Source organism: Pangasianodon hypophthalmus, chromosome 14 (genome assembly GCF_027358585.1).
Source record: "Pangasianodon hypophthalmus isolate fPanHyp1 chromosome 14, fPanHyp1.pri, whole genome shotgun sequence".
In the NCBI taxonomy this organism is placed as follows: Eukaryota; Metazoa; Chordata; class Actinopteri; order Siluriformes; family Pangasiidae; genus Pangasianodon; species Pangasianodon hypophthalmus.
In genome coordinates this window covers 12,698,082-12,712,597 of record NC_069723.1, presented here as the reverse complement: position 1 = coordinate 12,712,597, position 14,516 = coordinate 12,698,082, and the positions used below count along the sequence as shown (strand labels likewise).

The 14,516-nt window shown below is 38.4% G+C and overlaps 1 protein-coding gene across 12 annotated transcripts in view; it reads left to right on the top strand.

The window, feature by feature from the left end:
- The window catches only part of msi2b (musashi RNA-binding protein 2b), a 231,529-nt gene that overhangs the window by 184,915 nt on the left and 32,098 nt on the right, over window positions 1-14,516 (top strand). For 8 of the 12 annotated variants that reach the window (XM_053239636.1, XM_053239630.1, XM_053239637.1 and 5 more), the window contains one exon: window positions 13,655-13,774. In XM_053239636.1, the coding sequence (XP_053095611.1) occupies window positions 13,655-13,774 (120 nt within the window). The remainder of the gene's footprint in view (window positions 1-13,654; window positions 13,775-14,516) is intronic. The other 4 variants (XM_053239635.1, XM_026924101.3, XM_053239638.1 and 1 more) reach the window with 1 other exon arrangement.

Sequence of the window (14,516 nt, the reverse complement as noted above, 5' to 3'; positions counted from 1 at the left end):
AGTGACTATGTGTATATATATATATATATATATATATATATATATATATATATATATATATATATATACTATATAAAGTAATATCCTGTCATTTAATAATAATAATAATAATAATAATAAATTAGAATAAATTGTAATAATTTATTTACCCCCACAACACCCACATTCCCTTAGCCTGTTTTTCTGTTGCAGGATACACTTAAATTTTTTAAATATTTTTTAATATTTTTTAAATATTTTTTTTAATATTGTGGAATTCTATTTTTTAGATAAATTGTAAAATAGAGACATGAAAACAAAAAACCAAGAGGATGCCAACTTCTGCCCTAAATTTTTTTCTTCCATAATTGCTCATTCTCTTCCATATCTTCATAAGATTTTTCAAACATGTGTATTGTTACCAACATTTGTTTCCTGCTTGTCTTTTTGCTTTGAAGCCAAATTTGCCTTTGGCTTCCTCAATTTCCCCACCAAGGACAAGTCCAGTCTCCTTAAATGAGCTCCCTTAGATAGTGGAATGAAGGAAGGATGACTTTCCCCTGCCCTCTAGGTTAATCCTCATGTCTCTCAGCCAGATAGATGCTACTCATCTGTCTGGTAATTGCTGTAGTCAAGGAGGTGACATCGAGTAAAATGAGACATGAGGCTGCCTGTGGAGAATACTTGTGTTCGTTCCGTCTTTATTTGCATCATAACATTGCACCTCAGTCCACATCTACATGGAAGACCTGTGGAGAAGGCATGTATTTCTTCTCTGGTCTTACGAAATTTAAGAATAATAATCTCTGTGTCATTAAATAGAAGTTCAGACTGAACTGAGGACTGAGGATTCGTCCTCTCTCACTTCAAACTGCATTGACTTCAATGATACAGCACGATTTTAATCTTTTAATGAACACGTGATCGCCAGTGGCATCCAGTATTTATTTCGTAATGAAATTCTCAGTTGATCTCTTTAGTTTAAACATCTTGTATCCACATGGTGGTCTATTCTCACTTTTGGTTAGCAGTTTCCTCTGTTAATCACAATGCCGTTCGACTGCCTGCTGATAGCGGTGTAGTGAGATTAATGCTGTATTCCACTTACCTCGGAAGTGTCAAGTCGGATCTCGGAATGACATGCCTCAACCTCCATGCATACGACGCCTTCATGTTTGTTTTTTGTTAGCAGCAAGCTAGCCAGCTAACCGTGATGAGTGATGTGTATTTTCCTCTTCAAAACAAGCAAATATGTCTGTATGCTGATTGATCTAAAGCAAATACTTGTATATACAGCTCATTAAATGTAAGAGGTGTGACTTTGACTACTGCTCATGCTGTGAGCGGCCATGTTGATTTGACGTCACTTGCTGAAATCGGAGGAACCCTTTGCTGAAAGAAATAAAGTTATAAAGCTTCACCACCATCATGCTATCATAACTAGATAAGCTGAGTTAGCGGGCTGAGGTTTGTTGTCTCCACTTATTCTGCGTTTAATTTCTCATTATTATAACGGCAGACATTGCTGAAATATGTTGAGTGAGAAAAATATATCAAAGAATATCAAATATCCTTTTTTGAACCATTTTAATTCAGCCCAATAATAGACACCCTTGGACACCTGTGCTCACTGAGAATTATGACTGACACTATTTGCCAACTTCACTATATCAATATGTCACTCTCTGGCTATGTAGGCACGGCTAGACATTCCTTTAGCCCTGAGCATTTCATGCTCCATACTGAGTAGTTTTCTAGGCTCTCATAAAGTAGTCACAGGGTTTTCTTCTTCACTCTCCTCTATAACCTTGCACTTTATCCATCCTTACATAAATTCTGCTTGTATCTCATTAAGTGCACAATGCCTATCTCATTAAATACCCAAGGTTCCTTAGGTAAATTCTGAGGTGTGTCTAAGCACATAATCCTTTTTTGTTTGTTATATTATTCACAGTATATCCTCTTAATTATCAGGACCTACTGTTGTTTGTGCGACACAGTACAGCGCAGCGCTCTGAGATTGTAGAATCTGCTGTACCCATGGGATGATGGATACACCTATGAGTTCTCGTCATGCTTTATGCATTCTGAAAAATGGATCTATGAAATGCGCTATTAATCAGACGCTGCTTGTATGTGATGCTGGTAGATGGTAGATTTATTTTTTCTTTGAGAACGTGCCTGAATACACTGACAGTATTGATTGAGACTACATCTTGTTGTGAAGTATACTGTAGATTTCTCTTTGCCATTGAATTATAATTCACTTCTCATTGTCCAAAGATTCTACATTTCCTGTGGAACTTACATGGAACTGTCTACTTTCTTAGTGTGTGAATTACTTGAGTGGATGTGTGATTGACCTAACCACACAAGCAACATGATTAATGTCAAACTGTTGAATTCAGACCCATGTTCTCAGCGGAGCCAAACCCCTACAGTCATCATTAACTCACTGTGCTCACGCATGTAATTCCCAGGGCTGAAGCCTGCTGAGATGTGATGGGCAGCACAGTGGCATGTTCCATGTTGCTTTCACTATCAGCACACTCATTAGGGGGAGATGTAGACATGAGGCTCTGACATGGCCGAGTTCACTGCACATGAACGGCGCTGTTGCATTCTTGGATTGGGGATCCTCATCACCCAGGTGCAGCTTTTTGTTTTTGATAGCTTGGCAGAAAGGTCTGCTTGAAAGCAATCCAAGTCAAGGGCTTCTGCTGGAGAGGAATGACTCACCTCTCTTTTGCTGGATGAAAAGATGGTTTGTTGAGATTGTGCTGCCTCGCTTTATATTAGCCGCCTTCTTTCTCTTTAAAGCTAGCCTTTTTTTAAATCCACCCCTCTCCTAGTGGCTTTCATAATAGATGAATCAACCAATAAAGCTTTTCGTGAGTGTCCCTGAAATAGAGGAGACCACAGTATTTGAGGTTGTTCACAGCATTTGATTTATTTTTTAGTGTTTAAATGAAGTGTAATTGATATTTACTGAGCCATTCTTCAGATGTTTTACACAGCGTATGTCTGAATGTTAAACCATTGCAGGTTAAGCAACTATAAACACTTTATAGGTATAAAATTAATGGCCGTATCCCATGTGTTCCTATGTACATTTTGTTATCCTCCATCCTCCCGACTCATTAATGGAAAAGGACTAGCATGGGACTGACCATTCTCATACAGAAGTGACACTGACGTGGAAGTGGCAACTTAGTGGAGGTTACGCTGGTGTGTGTATCGGGCACATCAGCTTTCCTGAGTATTTTTAACACCTCATTCTTACTGCTTGGTTAAGTAATGGCCACCAACCAAAAAAATAGCAGATTTGACACAAATTACATCAGAAAAAGAGTTGTCTAGATGTGTCTACGAATACAGAATGCTCAAAAGCCCCAGTAACATTGTTGTGCCTGATACAGTACCATATTAGTGTCACTTCTGTGCTGAAAATGGTCCGCCTCCCAAATAATTTCTGGTCAGCGGTGGTAGATGGGGTAGAGCAGGGCTGACAAATTGTCCCTAGCAACAGATGGGCTATGGCTGTAATAGAACAGTTTCATTCCAAAATGCAATATATCCATTTTTAGAAATTATTCAAATATTTTGTAAAATTATACCTGAAGGACAAGCATTTCATATCCTGGTCTTCTAAATGTATTTAAGCACTGGCATGTGCAAAGACACATATAGTCATGCAGATACTCTTGTTTTGTATAGAATTTGTATATAATATTATATTATATAATATATAATATATATATATATATTTTTTTGCCAAAATGCAATATAAACATCACAAACAACAGAATCTTAACAATATAGTTAAAAATATTTATTGGTTATTGTCAATAAATTTATACATAAAAATCAATAATGAATAGTGACAGCCAGGATCTGAAATAATGGAAAAATTCAGAAAAAGGGGAAAAATTATTGTTATAATAATCCATTTATATACAAGTATCATCAACAGCATCAGTGATGTTAGCATTCTCCATCAAATGTATTCAAAAAATTAAATTAAGTGCTTAAAACTATATTTGTGTTTGCACTTTGAGTCAGATTGCCATTTCTGAGCTGCTCTGTTGTACCTTCACTTTCTCCTTCACCCAACCTTATTCGTTTTACCGCTTTATATTTAGATCCTCTCTTAAGAGATCTCAAATTCCTCTAAAGATCTCAAATTCATCTAAAAAAACAGCTGACAATGTTGGTGTAAAGCACATCAAATAGCTTAAGCTCTTGGGGAATGTTACGTTTCGTTTAAAAAAAAAACAAAAAGTGAAAAACATTTTTGCTTGTAATGTGTTCGGTCATAATTAATACATATGTGAATGTAGTAACTCAGAAGCACAATGCCGAATTTGTCACACAGGTTTACCTGATAAAATGGCTTTTCAAGAAAAGCTGAGAGAGAGAAGAGAGAGAGAGAGGAGGACAGACCAGGATGGCTTCCCCTCCAGGGCTGCAGGGTGGAACAGATGTGTCCTTGTTCTCTCTCCAGGCCACAGCAGCCCAGCCGAGCACAGCCACTGACAGGGCAAACCGGCTGGAAAAAACAGAGAAAAATGGAAAGCTAAATATTGGCTTTATCTCTTCAGTAATAAAAGCCCCATGAAATTGATTGGATGCTGCCAAGTCTCTCCCGAGTGGTGTCTTTCACCGCAAATGCAAAACAATGAGCTGGCATAGTCTATTAATTAACCCACTTAATTAATCCCAATTCAACGAAGTTAATCTCTTCCTAGGGCTTGCTAGATCCACTGCACAGGTGTCTACTTGACATAGTCCTCAGATGGCACTGAAGCCTAACACAGGAACATGGAGGATGCGGTGCATCAGTTGGGATCGCTCGACCTACAGCTAGCTACACTGGAAATAGCGTGATGAGTGCTGATGACGTTGTTGAGGAAATTAATTGTAAATGGAGCTACAGTGGAAAAATTCCTTCTCTTCAGTAAGAATTTGGGTTCCACACTGTTTAATTTAGCATCTGATTTACTAAGCCTGAGGATCACTTAGTGTGTGCAAATTAATACAACTGAAAGATAGGTATTATATTTGCGGAATCCTGTTTCCACTATTTGAAGACAAGGTTATACCATTAACTAGGTCTTACTAATGATATAGCAGTTTGTCATTGCATCTCGCTGCATTTAAGTAGCATTATACTGGACACACAATTTTGCACATGTGACAAATTTCAGTTTCACTTAACTCTTATGCAAGTCTCTTACAGATCTGAACTGGCAGTAGCTATAAAGAAACAAAAATATAGCAAAAACCCTAATTTATATATTGTTTCCTCCTCCAACTTTGCACGAAACAATTCATGCGATGAATATTTGTATATCACATGTAACACTCTCACAGTTTTTGCTTACACTGTACGCGACTGCAATCATAAATCAGTGCTTGTTATTTGGGATCTTGTAAATCAGGGTTTAAATGTGTTGCCTCTGCACTGTAAATCTCATGAAATAGTATCATAAAAATTAACACATAAATTAAATAAGAATTATGATCAGTAATGGCCATTTTGGCTTCATGCAGTACCTGGGTGACAAGACAAGACAACAGAGCAGAGAAATGTTGTTATCAGTGCCACACCCACAATGATGGAGTGTACTCAACCCAGTGGTGTGTTAAGGATCAAGTAGCTTTCTGAATCTGACCTAAAGCATGATATTGACTATAATGTAATGTGTAATAATAGTCCTAAGAGAGCTGCTTCTGAAAGCTTAATGTGGGTTGCTAGGGCAGGCTCTATAAAAATTACAAGTATTACCAGATTTTGTCTAATGTGGTATTGTTCTTACTCAAGTTAAAGTACTTTGCAGACAGGATAGGATTTCCGGACTTATGTCTTTTAAGTAATGTTGAAAGAGGATGTCTGTAGTGATGGATTTACACAGGATAAGTGATCTCTGTACAAATCACAGAGATGGGAGTGTAAACATGATGTACACATGGTCATCACACTAAAATGTCCATGTGTACTACATACATCTCATTTTAGTAGAAATTATTGTTTTGAGCTTCATTATAAGCGTGTTTTATAGAGCTTGTGGAAGCATGAGTTGCTCTTGATCATTAATTAGTAGGTCACATGATCATACCATGTATGTAGCCTGTAACTATGCTAGGTACTCAATGACCAAATATTATCTAACATTATATAATATCTAAAACACCTGTAAGTTTCACTTCTCAGACTTGTTTTTTTAAACATCATCTATAATTGATTGTTCTGCATTTTAAACTTGGCCAATACTTCGTTTTGCTTTGGTTTTGACAGGAAATGTCTTCATACTGAAGAAAAAGCATACCAGTATGTCAGTTTAAATGAATTTATATTATATGGGGATATTCCTACTTGTCATTTTATAGAAGACAAAATGCAGAGTAATCTTTCCAGATTTTTTACAGTTCATAAAAACAATTATGAATGGCATGACAGATTCGGAAGGGACTAAAATCCCAGAGATACTTCAGTAATAATTGCATTATCCCACCTCCCTATGTAAAACTAATCCAGTCTGAATACTGCTTAAGATTAGTACAATTGAATGTATATGGTTTTAAGATTCTGATAGTGAAGCCTAGACTTTGGTCTATAGACACATAACGTCATCCTTTCCTGAGATAAAGAGTGAAGGGTTTTGATGTTGGTCATATTTTCTCATTTGGTTTGGTTGGAGATTCCCTAATGGTTTCTCACTATCTTTCAGTGGGGATGGTTCTGGGTGAAGGTACCCGTCATTGTACTTTCTGTTCATATTGGATGAACCACAGTTTCCCAAACCACCTGTGTGCTGTTCTGAAAGTTCGCCTCAACATGCTAAAAGTGTAAATGTGTTCACACATGGATGCAGATTGTGTAAGGAGAGGGATTTAAAGGTTTGTCCTTCTGTAAGACCTGGTCTACTTTTGCTCAGGTAACAAAATCTCTTGGGATGTTGAATACGTCAGTGTTTAGCTTGTGTTTCATTATCAAAGTTGAAAGTAACTTTCCCAATTGGGAAAAGTGCTTCTGTGAATGTGAGAACAACTCTATTGCTTGTTTTCCTAATTAACTGAACTTCCCCTCGCTTGGTTGCATGAGCCAGAGAGGCTGTGTTCATCTCCTCTGAGATAGTCGTTACTGTTGTGATCTGGTGTTAGGATGAATTGTGTGTAATTGTTTCAAGCGATGAGCAGGTTTTTTTGTGTTTGCCTGATTGCAAGACTAAATTGTCAAGGTCGTGTGTGAGTTTCCTGCTTTCTTGTTCTATGCCTAGAGGGCACTAGTGAGTGTTCTTTCTGAATGTCAAAATACAATGCTTGCCTTTTCTCTGGAGAAGAAAGTTTAAGAGTGATCATCACTCTCCCAGCAGGTGTGCAGGTGACTAGGATAATGCTTGCTAATGACTTTTCTGTCTAAATGAGTGTCATGCTCTTGATGATGAAAGAAAGAAGTGAAGGAAGGGCATATTTTGGTTATCTTTTTATAAAGTGGTGAGACTACAGAATTTTTTTTCCGCCTGACTTGACTCTAGGAAATTGACCTCTAGTCCTTAACACACTGGACGTCAGATGTAATTATATTCTTAAACAACTTCAGGGACAGAGTCTGGTTAGAGGTGGCACCCCAAACAACCAAGAAATTTTTGTGATCTTACGCAAACCGCTGTGATATTTACTTTCATTAAGCACTTCACTTTCTGTATTGGTAGTCAGATTTTCTTCCTCAAAAAGGAGTTTAGTCAAGAATCCCATTGTCATTGTTTAGAGCATGCTGATGATAACCAAGACTGTTGCATTCATTTCTTTAGAGAAGTACTTCAAACACTTAGCAGAACTATTCACTGTAACATTTTGTTTCAGCATAAGATTCAGTATAAGAGACTGCAGGCATCTAAAAAAATAAGTACCAATAACTGAAATGAGATTCTGTTACTATAAGAGGAGCCTTTGGCCATGGATAGCCATGGATTCGTTTATAAAAGATCAAAATCACCGGAGCTTCATTTGTCATGTGTTTTTTTTAAGGTCTTGAAGTTTTGGTGCCTGCCTCAGTGAGCAAGCTAAAAAATTTAAGTAAGTCAGAGCTTTTCATGGAAGAAATTCATGTCCAGAACTGTACACTATTAGATATTAGACAAACTTCTGCCATCTCCAGAATTTGTGTAATTGGTTAAGCACTGGATGACAAAGATTATTCTAGCATTTAGAGCCTTCTATTAATGCAATCAGTCAAAAGGCTCCAATTAGGTTTTTATTTTGGAAATAATGCTACTTATTAATAAAATATGAAGAACTAATATTCTGGTAATAGTTTTCCCAAATTGATTTCCCCTATGGCTTCACCTGTGACTGACTGTAAATTACTGTAAATTAAAGCACAAATTAGCAACAAATTGCAAATGCTCATTAGCAAGATTTAGTGCTACAGCAGGCCTTGTGGTGCTTTGGTCACTTCTGAAGGTAATTGGCAAGGCTAATTACAATTCATTTTACTGAGCAGTAAAATGACTAAACTGTAAATAACTAAAGACAATTAGACTTAAATCAGGATTGACTGTGTTAACTAATTGTTAGCTGAACAAAAATATTTTCTAATGTTATAGTGCATTCCACACATATTTCTGCTAAGGAGATTAAATGGTAAAAGGATGTGTTAGTGTGTAAAGAAAACTGCATGCGAGAGGCTTCCATAAATATCAAACTTGCACACATGGCACGGGTGTGAACAAAGGCTGTATTCTGCTGGTGTGAAACTGCTAGGCTTTTTCCTTGTGTAGAGTAATCTGGAGTAATCTGGTCAATCTGGAGAAAAGAGGCTTACCTTAATTTAAAGGTTTCACTGTTGCTACTTGAATTTTTTGAAGGGTTACAACCTAAAATTAATTTAGAACCTTGCTTAAGTGGAATTATGTCATGAATCTACAGACAATACCCCCAGTTGCAGTGGGAGGAAATCAGTTTTATTTATATACAGCAAAATTATATACAGGTAAAAAAATGTAAAAGTGGTGATTGCATACATGTTCAACACCCTTGTTGTGAAACCCCTAAATTAATTTGGGTACAACCGGTTGCCATCAGAAGTCGTATAATTAGTTGAATGTCGACCAGCGTGCAATGAAAGTGTATCATGATCTTTATATTCATGAACATGTTTGTGGAAGGCCCCAGAGTTTATTAGAGAACATACCTAAACAAATATCGTCATGAAGACCCATGAGCTATCAAAGCATAACCAGGTCAAAGTTCTGAAAAAGTGTCAATCAGGGTTTGGTTATAAAAAATATCCCAAGCTTGAACATCTCATGGGGCACCATTATATTGTTATTAAAATTGGAAAGATATGGCACAACCTCACCACTGCCTAGAGGAGGCTGTCCACCAACGTCAGTAACCAGGTAAAGGGGCTTTAGACAGAGAAGCAACCAAGAGGCCAATGGGAACTCTGAAAGAGCTGTGCAAGCTGAGTTTATAAAATGTGGAAAAGTTCAAGGGGGGGTGAATACTTATGCAAACCACTGTATTTAACGGTCTGCGTTCATTTGGTGTACTGGTTCACAGTGTGAGGTTTAGAGTCCATCATTTGAAAATCAAGGCCTGAATTTTTATAGCTAGCCACAATTATTGTTTTGAACTCTGATGTCTTAATGTTTTTTTGCCTGGAACTTTTCCCTGGAATGGTTCGACCTGTAATATAAAGGAACCTTGGGTTAAAAAAAAAAAAAAAAAAGATAAACAGATCCAGGAAGCTATTGCAGAATATTTACAGCACCCTGTATTTACAAGAAGACAGTGACTGTAGCTTTAACACATGCCGAAAGTTAGCTCCACTGTTCTGTTTCACTGCTAATCCTGTTCTAAAATCGGCTTTGATTAGGCATTAGCAGCACAAAAAGGTCATTAAGGCCACTAATATCAGGGTGTTGGGGGGAGTCTGTGTTGAAGAATAGGAGGCAACCCATAAGAGACAAGGCTAATTACAATTCATTTCTCTATCTGAACCCAACCATCTGCCAGTGTCAGCCGCTTATTGTCTATTGGCTCTCAATCATGAGCAGGCCGCTGCAGCCGAAGATGTGTGTTTTAATTAGAGAGCTGCCGTATAATTATATTTATATTTTAATGATGACTTTGACAAAGAGTTTGAATGACTGTCCTTCATTGTTCACTGAAATGATAATATTTAATTATAATGTTTGAACATGCCAGATTTAGGTGCCTGAGTGGTTTTTGTCTCTTTGAAGCCCATATCATGCACACACGTCTTCTGATATTATTATTACATTAGTCTTGTGTTTATTCTGCTAGATAGCTAGTGAGCAGCAGGGAGGTGGTCAGTCAGCAGTCTGAATCCACAAGTGTGTTTGAAAAAAAAATTATATAGTGCTTTTCCACCAGATGCTAGACTCCACTTTGCAAATTAACCGGAATCCCACATGTTGTTACTGTTTCCACCATCACACAAGCTGTGCTGTACCTGTGCTGTACCTGTGCTGAATTAGATTTTTACCCAAGTACCACGATAGCAAAGCCAGGACATGGGTGAAGCCATTGATTGGCCAAACAGTCATCATCGAATCGTCCTGATTAATGTGTGTGGTACCAGCATGACAATATTCAGTAGTGTAGTGACTGCCAAAGTTTCCTTCTCTTTTAAAATGCTTTCTGGCTGATTTAACAGTAAACATTCTTCCCCACATTAGAAGTAAAATCCATTATTTTTTAAGCTAGGCCAAATCACAAATGGTGTCTTAGGGGTGTGAATCTTCCCTTCAGGCGATACAATATGCATCTCAATACATAGTATATGATACAGTACAACAGTGATACAACTAAACAAGTAACGATTCAGTACACTTCAATTCACTACTGATCCAGTATGGTTCAGTTGAGCACTGATACGACTGGCGACTGTTAGACCAATTTTCAGATTCAAAATCATTTTCTTGACACCCCTACTACAGAGGTATGACATCATAATGGTGCTGTAGACCCTAGCTAGTGCCCTGCATGCATAGTGTAAAACACTATTTGAGATTCTGCAACAGAAAATATGTTTCTTGTGTTTTTGTTGTATTTTAAGTAAGGAAGTGCACCCATTTATACTTTTGAGGCTACAGATTTCACATACTGAAATCACTATTTGGATATTTGCTGTGCCCTACTTCCACATTAAGTCGGTGAAAAAATATGCAAAACAAAATCTGCGTCTGGCAATATTTTGCTACAGAGAGCTGCACTGTCATGGTGTGAAAGTTTGAAGTGTGCATTGGGACTTAAAGAAGAGTCTTGAGAGCAGGCAGTTTTTACTCTCTGGTCTGCAGGAGTGGGCAGTCAGATACAAAGCTCACAAGATGAGATAATACATTTCCAATAAGTATATCTCCTTTAAAAGTTTACATCTATGGACATCCATTGGGTAACTAGATTGCAGATTTAGCTCGTTTTACCCCAGAAGCGGCACTGCTTGTGGGACATCCCAACTGCTCCATGATGCATTTAATTATGTAGCGTTTGCTGCTTTCACATGTAGCATTTGATTACATTTCATTCACTGGTTTAATAAATACAACAAATACCTGTACTGTCACATTATTATAAACATGCATTACTGTGTGATTATGTAAAGTTTGTTAATCGAATGAGATTTTCACTCCTAAACTCTGTAACAGGTAGAACTTTCATGAAATTTGATGTCAGAGTGCTTTTACAGCAGGACTATGGGCTGAAACTGACATTAAGTTATGCTTTTGCTGTGCGTTTAATATTTCCGTTCATTATTTCACTATATTACATCTGTCACACTCATAAACACGTGCACCACCACTGACAGGAGGAATGTTTAATTGCAGTGGAAAAATGATACTTGATTACGCCACATTAAATATGTTTTTCCCCCTCTCCTAACGCTTCACTGCATATCCGTTCATTAACTCTTACTGATATTTGAATATTAAAATTAGGCAGATCCCTAATTTTAATGTCGTCTGGTAAAGTTACTCCAAGTTACTTCTCTGCATTTTTGCTAAAGATTAAAGTATTGGCACAAATATGCATGCTGCCTTTAAAACAAACTCGCTGTCTTGTGCTCAAGCTCAGTAAGGAGACCATCCACATTTTAACTTCAAAGTTAAGAGTTATTTTAGAAGTATTTTACTACTTGTAAACACTACGTGTTTATCAGTAGTTCTTGATAACCAAAAGAGAGTCTCGTCCATCTTTCATGAGTAGTGTTATGTGTTGGGAAAGTGACACACACTGCTATTGCGCTTCAGTGGAGAAACACTATTACATGCACCCACACACACGTCAACAATGTCCTCCCTGCTCTCTTCAGTCTTAGGCCATACATACCTGTTCTCTTCCTCTGCATCACACAAGGAAGAAATGAATTAAATAGCACTTGGAAGCGAGCAATTAATCCCAGATGCCTAATCTTCTAATAACAGCAGAGAGAGCCAGTAAAACAGGGAGGAGATGGAGCCAGTCTTCCCTGGACCTCCTCACAAATCACCCTTCTGTTCAGCACCCCAGGCCCACCACAGCTATAGCTGCTATTCACGCAGCCTGGAGCCCAAATTATCCCCCTGATTGATTGAGTTCCAAAGCATAAACCACCATGACCAGCGACAAAGAAAGATTTGCTTGCTCGGCTTTACGACTCTCTGTCTCCCTTGCATTACCCCACCCTGACATGAGCAGTGCCAGAGAGATAAGTGTCTTAAGTGGACTACAAAGTGTTTTGTCTGTTTAGCCGTCTGCATATCACTGTTGTGCTGCCAGTGTTGGTCATGGTTAGACTTCAGCCTAGTATGGTTCTGCTCTGGACAGATTTCTTTGGTGTTTAGTAACACAAGTGGCTGTTAGGAGCCCAGAAGCATCTGCTGCTCTTTCTCTCCTCCGCTTCTGTTATGACAAGGTTTTGCGCTGGGCTATAGAGAGCGTAATTGCACTTCTATAAATAATAGTGTCTTACTGCCTTGATTTAGAGTATTAAGTAACGACTGAACCAGCGTTTCATAATTCCTTTAGAGCTACAAAACCAGTAGAAAATGATACTCATACAAAAGGAGTAGACAAAGCTGTACTGAATGTCGTACCCATTTGTTGAACATATTATTGATTTTGCACAATGATGTTCAAGTACTATACTTAGATTATAGATCTGGCACTTAACCCTTTGATGACAATTTTTCCTCTGTTAATGCCTTAAAGAGGCACACTGGTTTCATGCATTTAACCAGATTGGAAAGCTTTTAAAAAGTAATGTGTTGCAGTAAAATGGCCATATAAGCAAGCCATCATATCTAAAAGGCTCATCTGCGTTTGTGTCCTTGCTGGGGTGTGCTCTCAGGAGATAAGCATGGAATGAAGACATGGCTATTCATGCAGAAATGCTCGAGAGTGCACTAGCGTCACTGTAGCTTGCTGAATATATTAAGTGCAGCTCCTGAGACAGAATCTGCAATACACACAGGCAGCAAATCACATTGGAACAAGATAGAGTTTGTGACAAAGAACTGAGGTATAGCTGGATTACACGTACTTTATTTGTCTTCACTTTTTTATAGCTCAGCCTAGTACTTATTTTTCTTTTCTTCTTATCTTCTGTCTACTTTCTGCCCTCCTCTCCGGCCTATGTTAACCCCTCTCTGTTGTTATCCTGCAGGCTTTCCCGCGGCAGCGTACGGTCCGATGGCAGCGGCAGCAGTGGCAGCAGCGCGTGGTTCAGGTAGGGGGGCCCGTGGAAGAGGCGGCTACGCAGCATATCCGCACAGCACAGGGCCAGGTAAACGCTCTGGCCATATATCTGTGTGCTGGCCGCTCTCTCCATGCTGCTCTTAACTCTAGCCGCCTCTGTCCTCTCTCACACACATTCACACACACACTTTATTTAGATACAAGCACCAGGATTGTGGAGTAAAGAGAAGGGATTTTCTAAGCCCTTGCTGTATCCTCCACATCTCCTAACCTACAGTAGGTGTGATTAGTAGAGTTCAGCTTCTAGCAACTGACCTGAGACCAGTTTTGCCTTACGGCCCAGTCACATTAGTATTTCATCAACGTTATTTCTAAAGTGAAGTTAAATTTATTTAAAAAGAATTTGCTGTTATTAGTGGTTACGTTTTGCAGACTTCATGACTTCACATCTTGATCTGTTTCAGAAATTGCTATTTTTTTTTATCAGTAAGCAGGCATGCGATTTTATAAAATATTTCCTTATGATGATAAATTATTTAGGTGGTGCAGTGAGTAACCCTGTCTGCTTAGGTTTCCTGTGGGTTCTCTGGTTGCCTCCCACTGTGCAAAAACATGCCTGTAAGTGCAATGGCTATGTTAAATTGCCCCTAGGTCTGAATGAGTGTGTGAATGAGTGTGTGAATGAGTGTGTGAATGAGTGTGTGAGTGTGTGTGTGTGTGTGTGTGTGTGTGTGGATGGTGCCCTGCAATGGAATGGGGTCCCATCCAGGGTGTATTCCTTCCTTGCACAGGATTCCTTCCTTTCCAGGATTGGCTCTGGATCCACCACA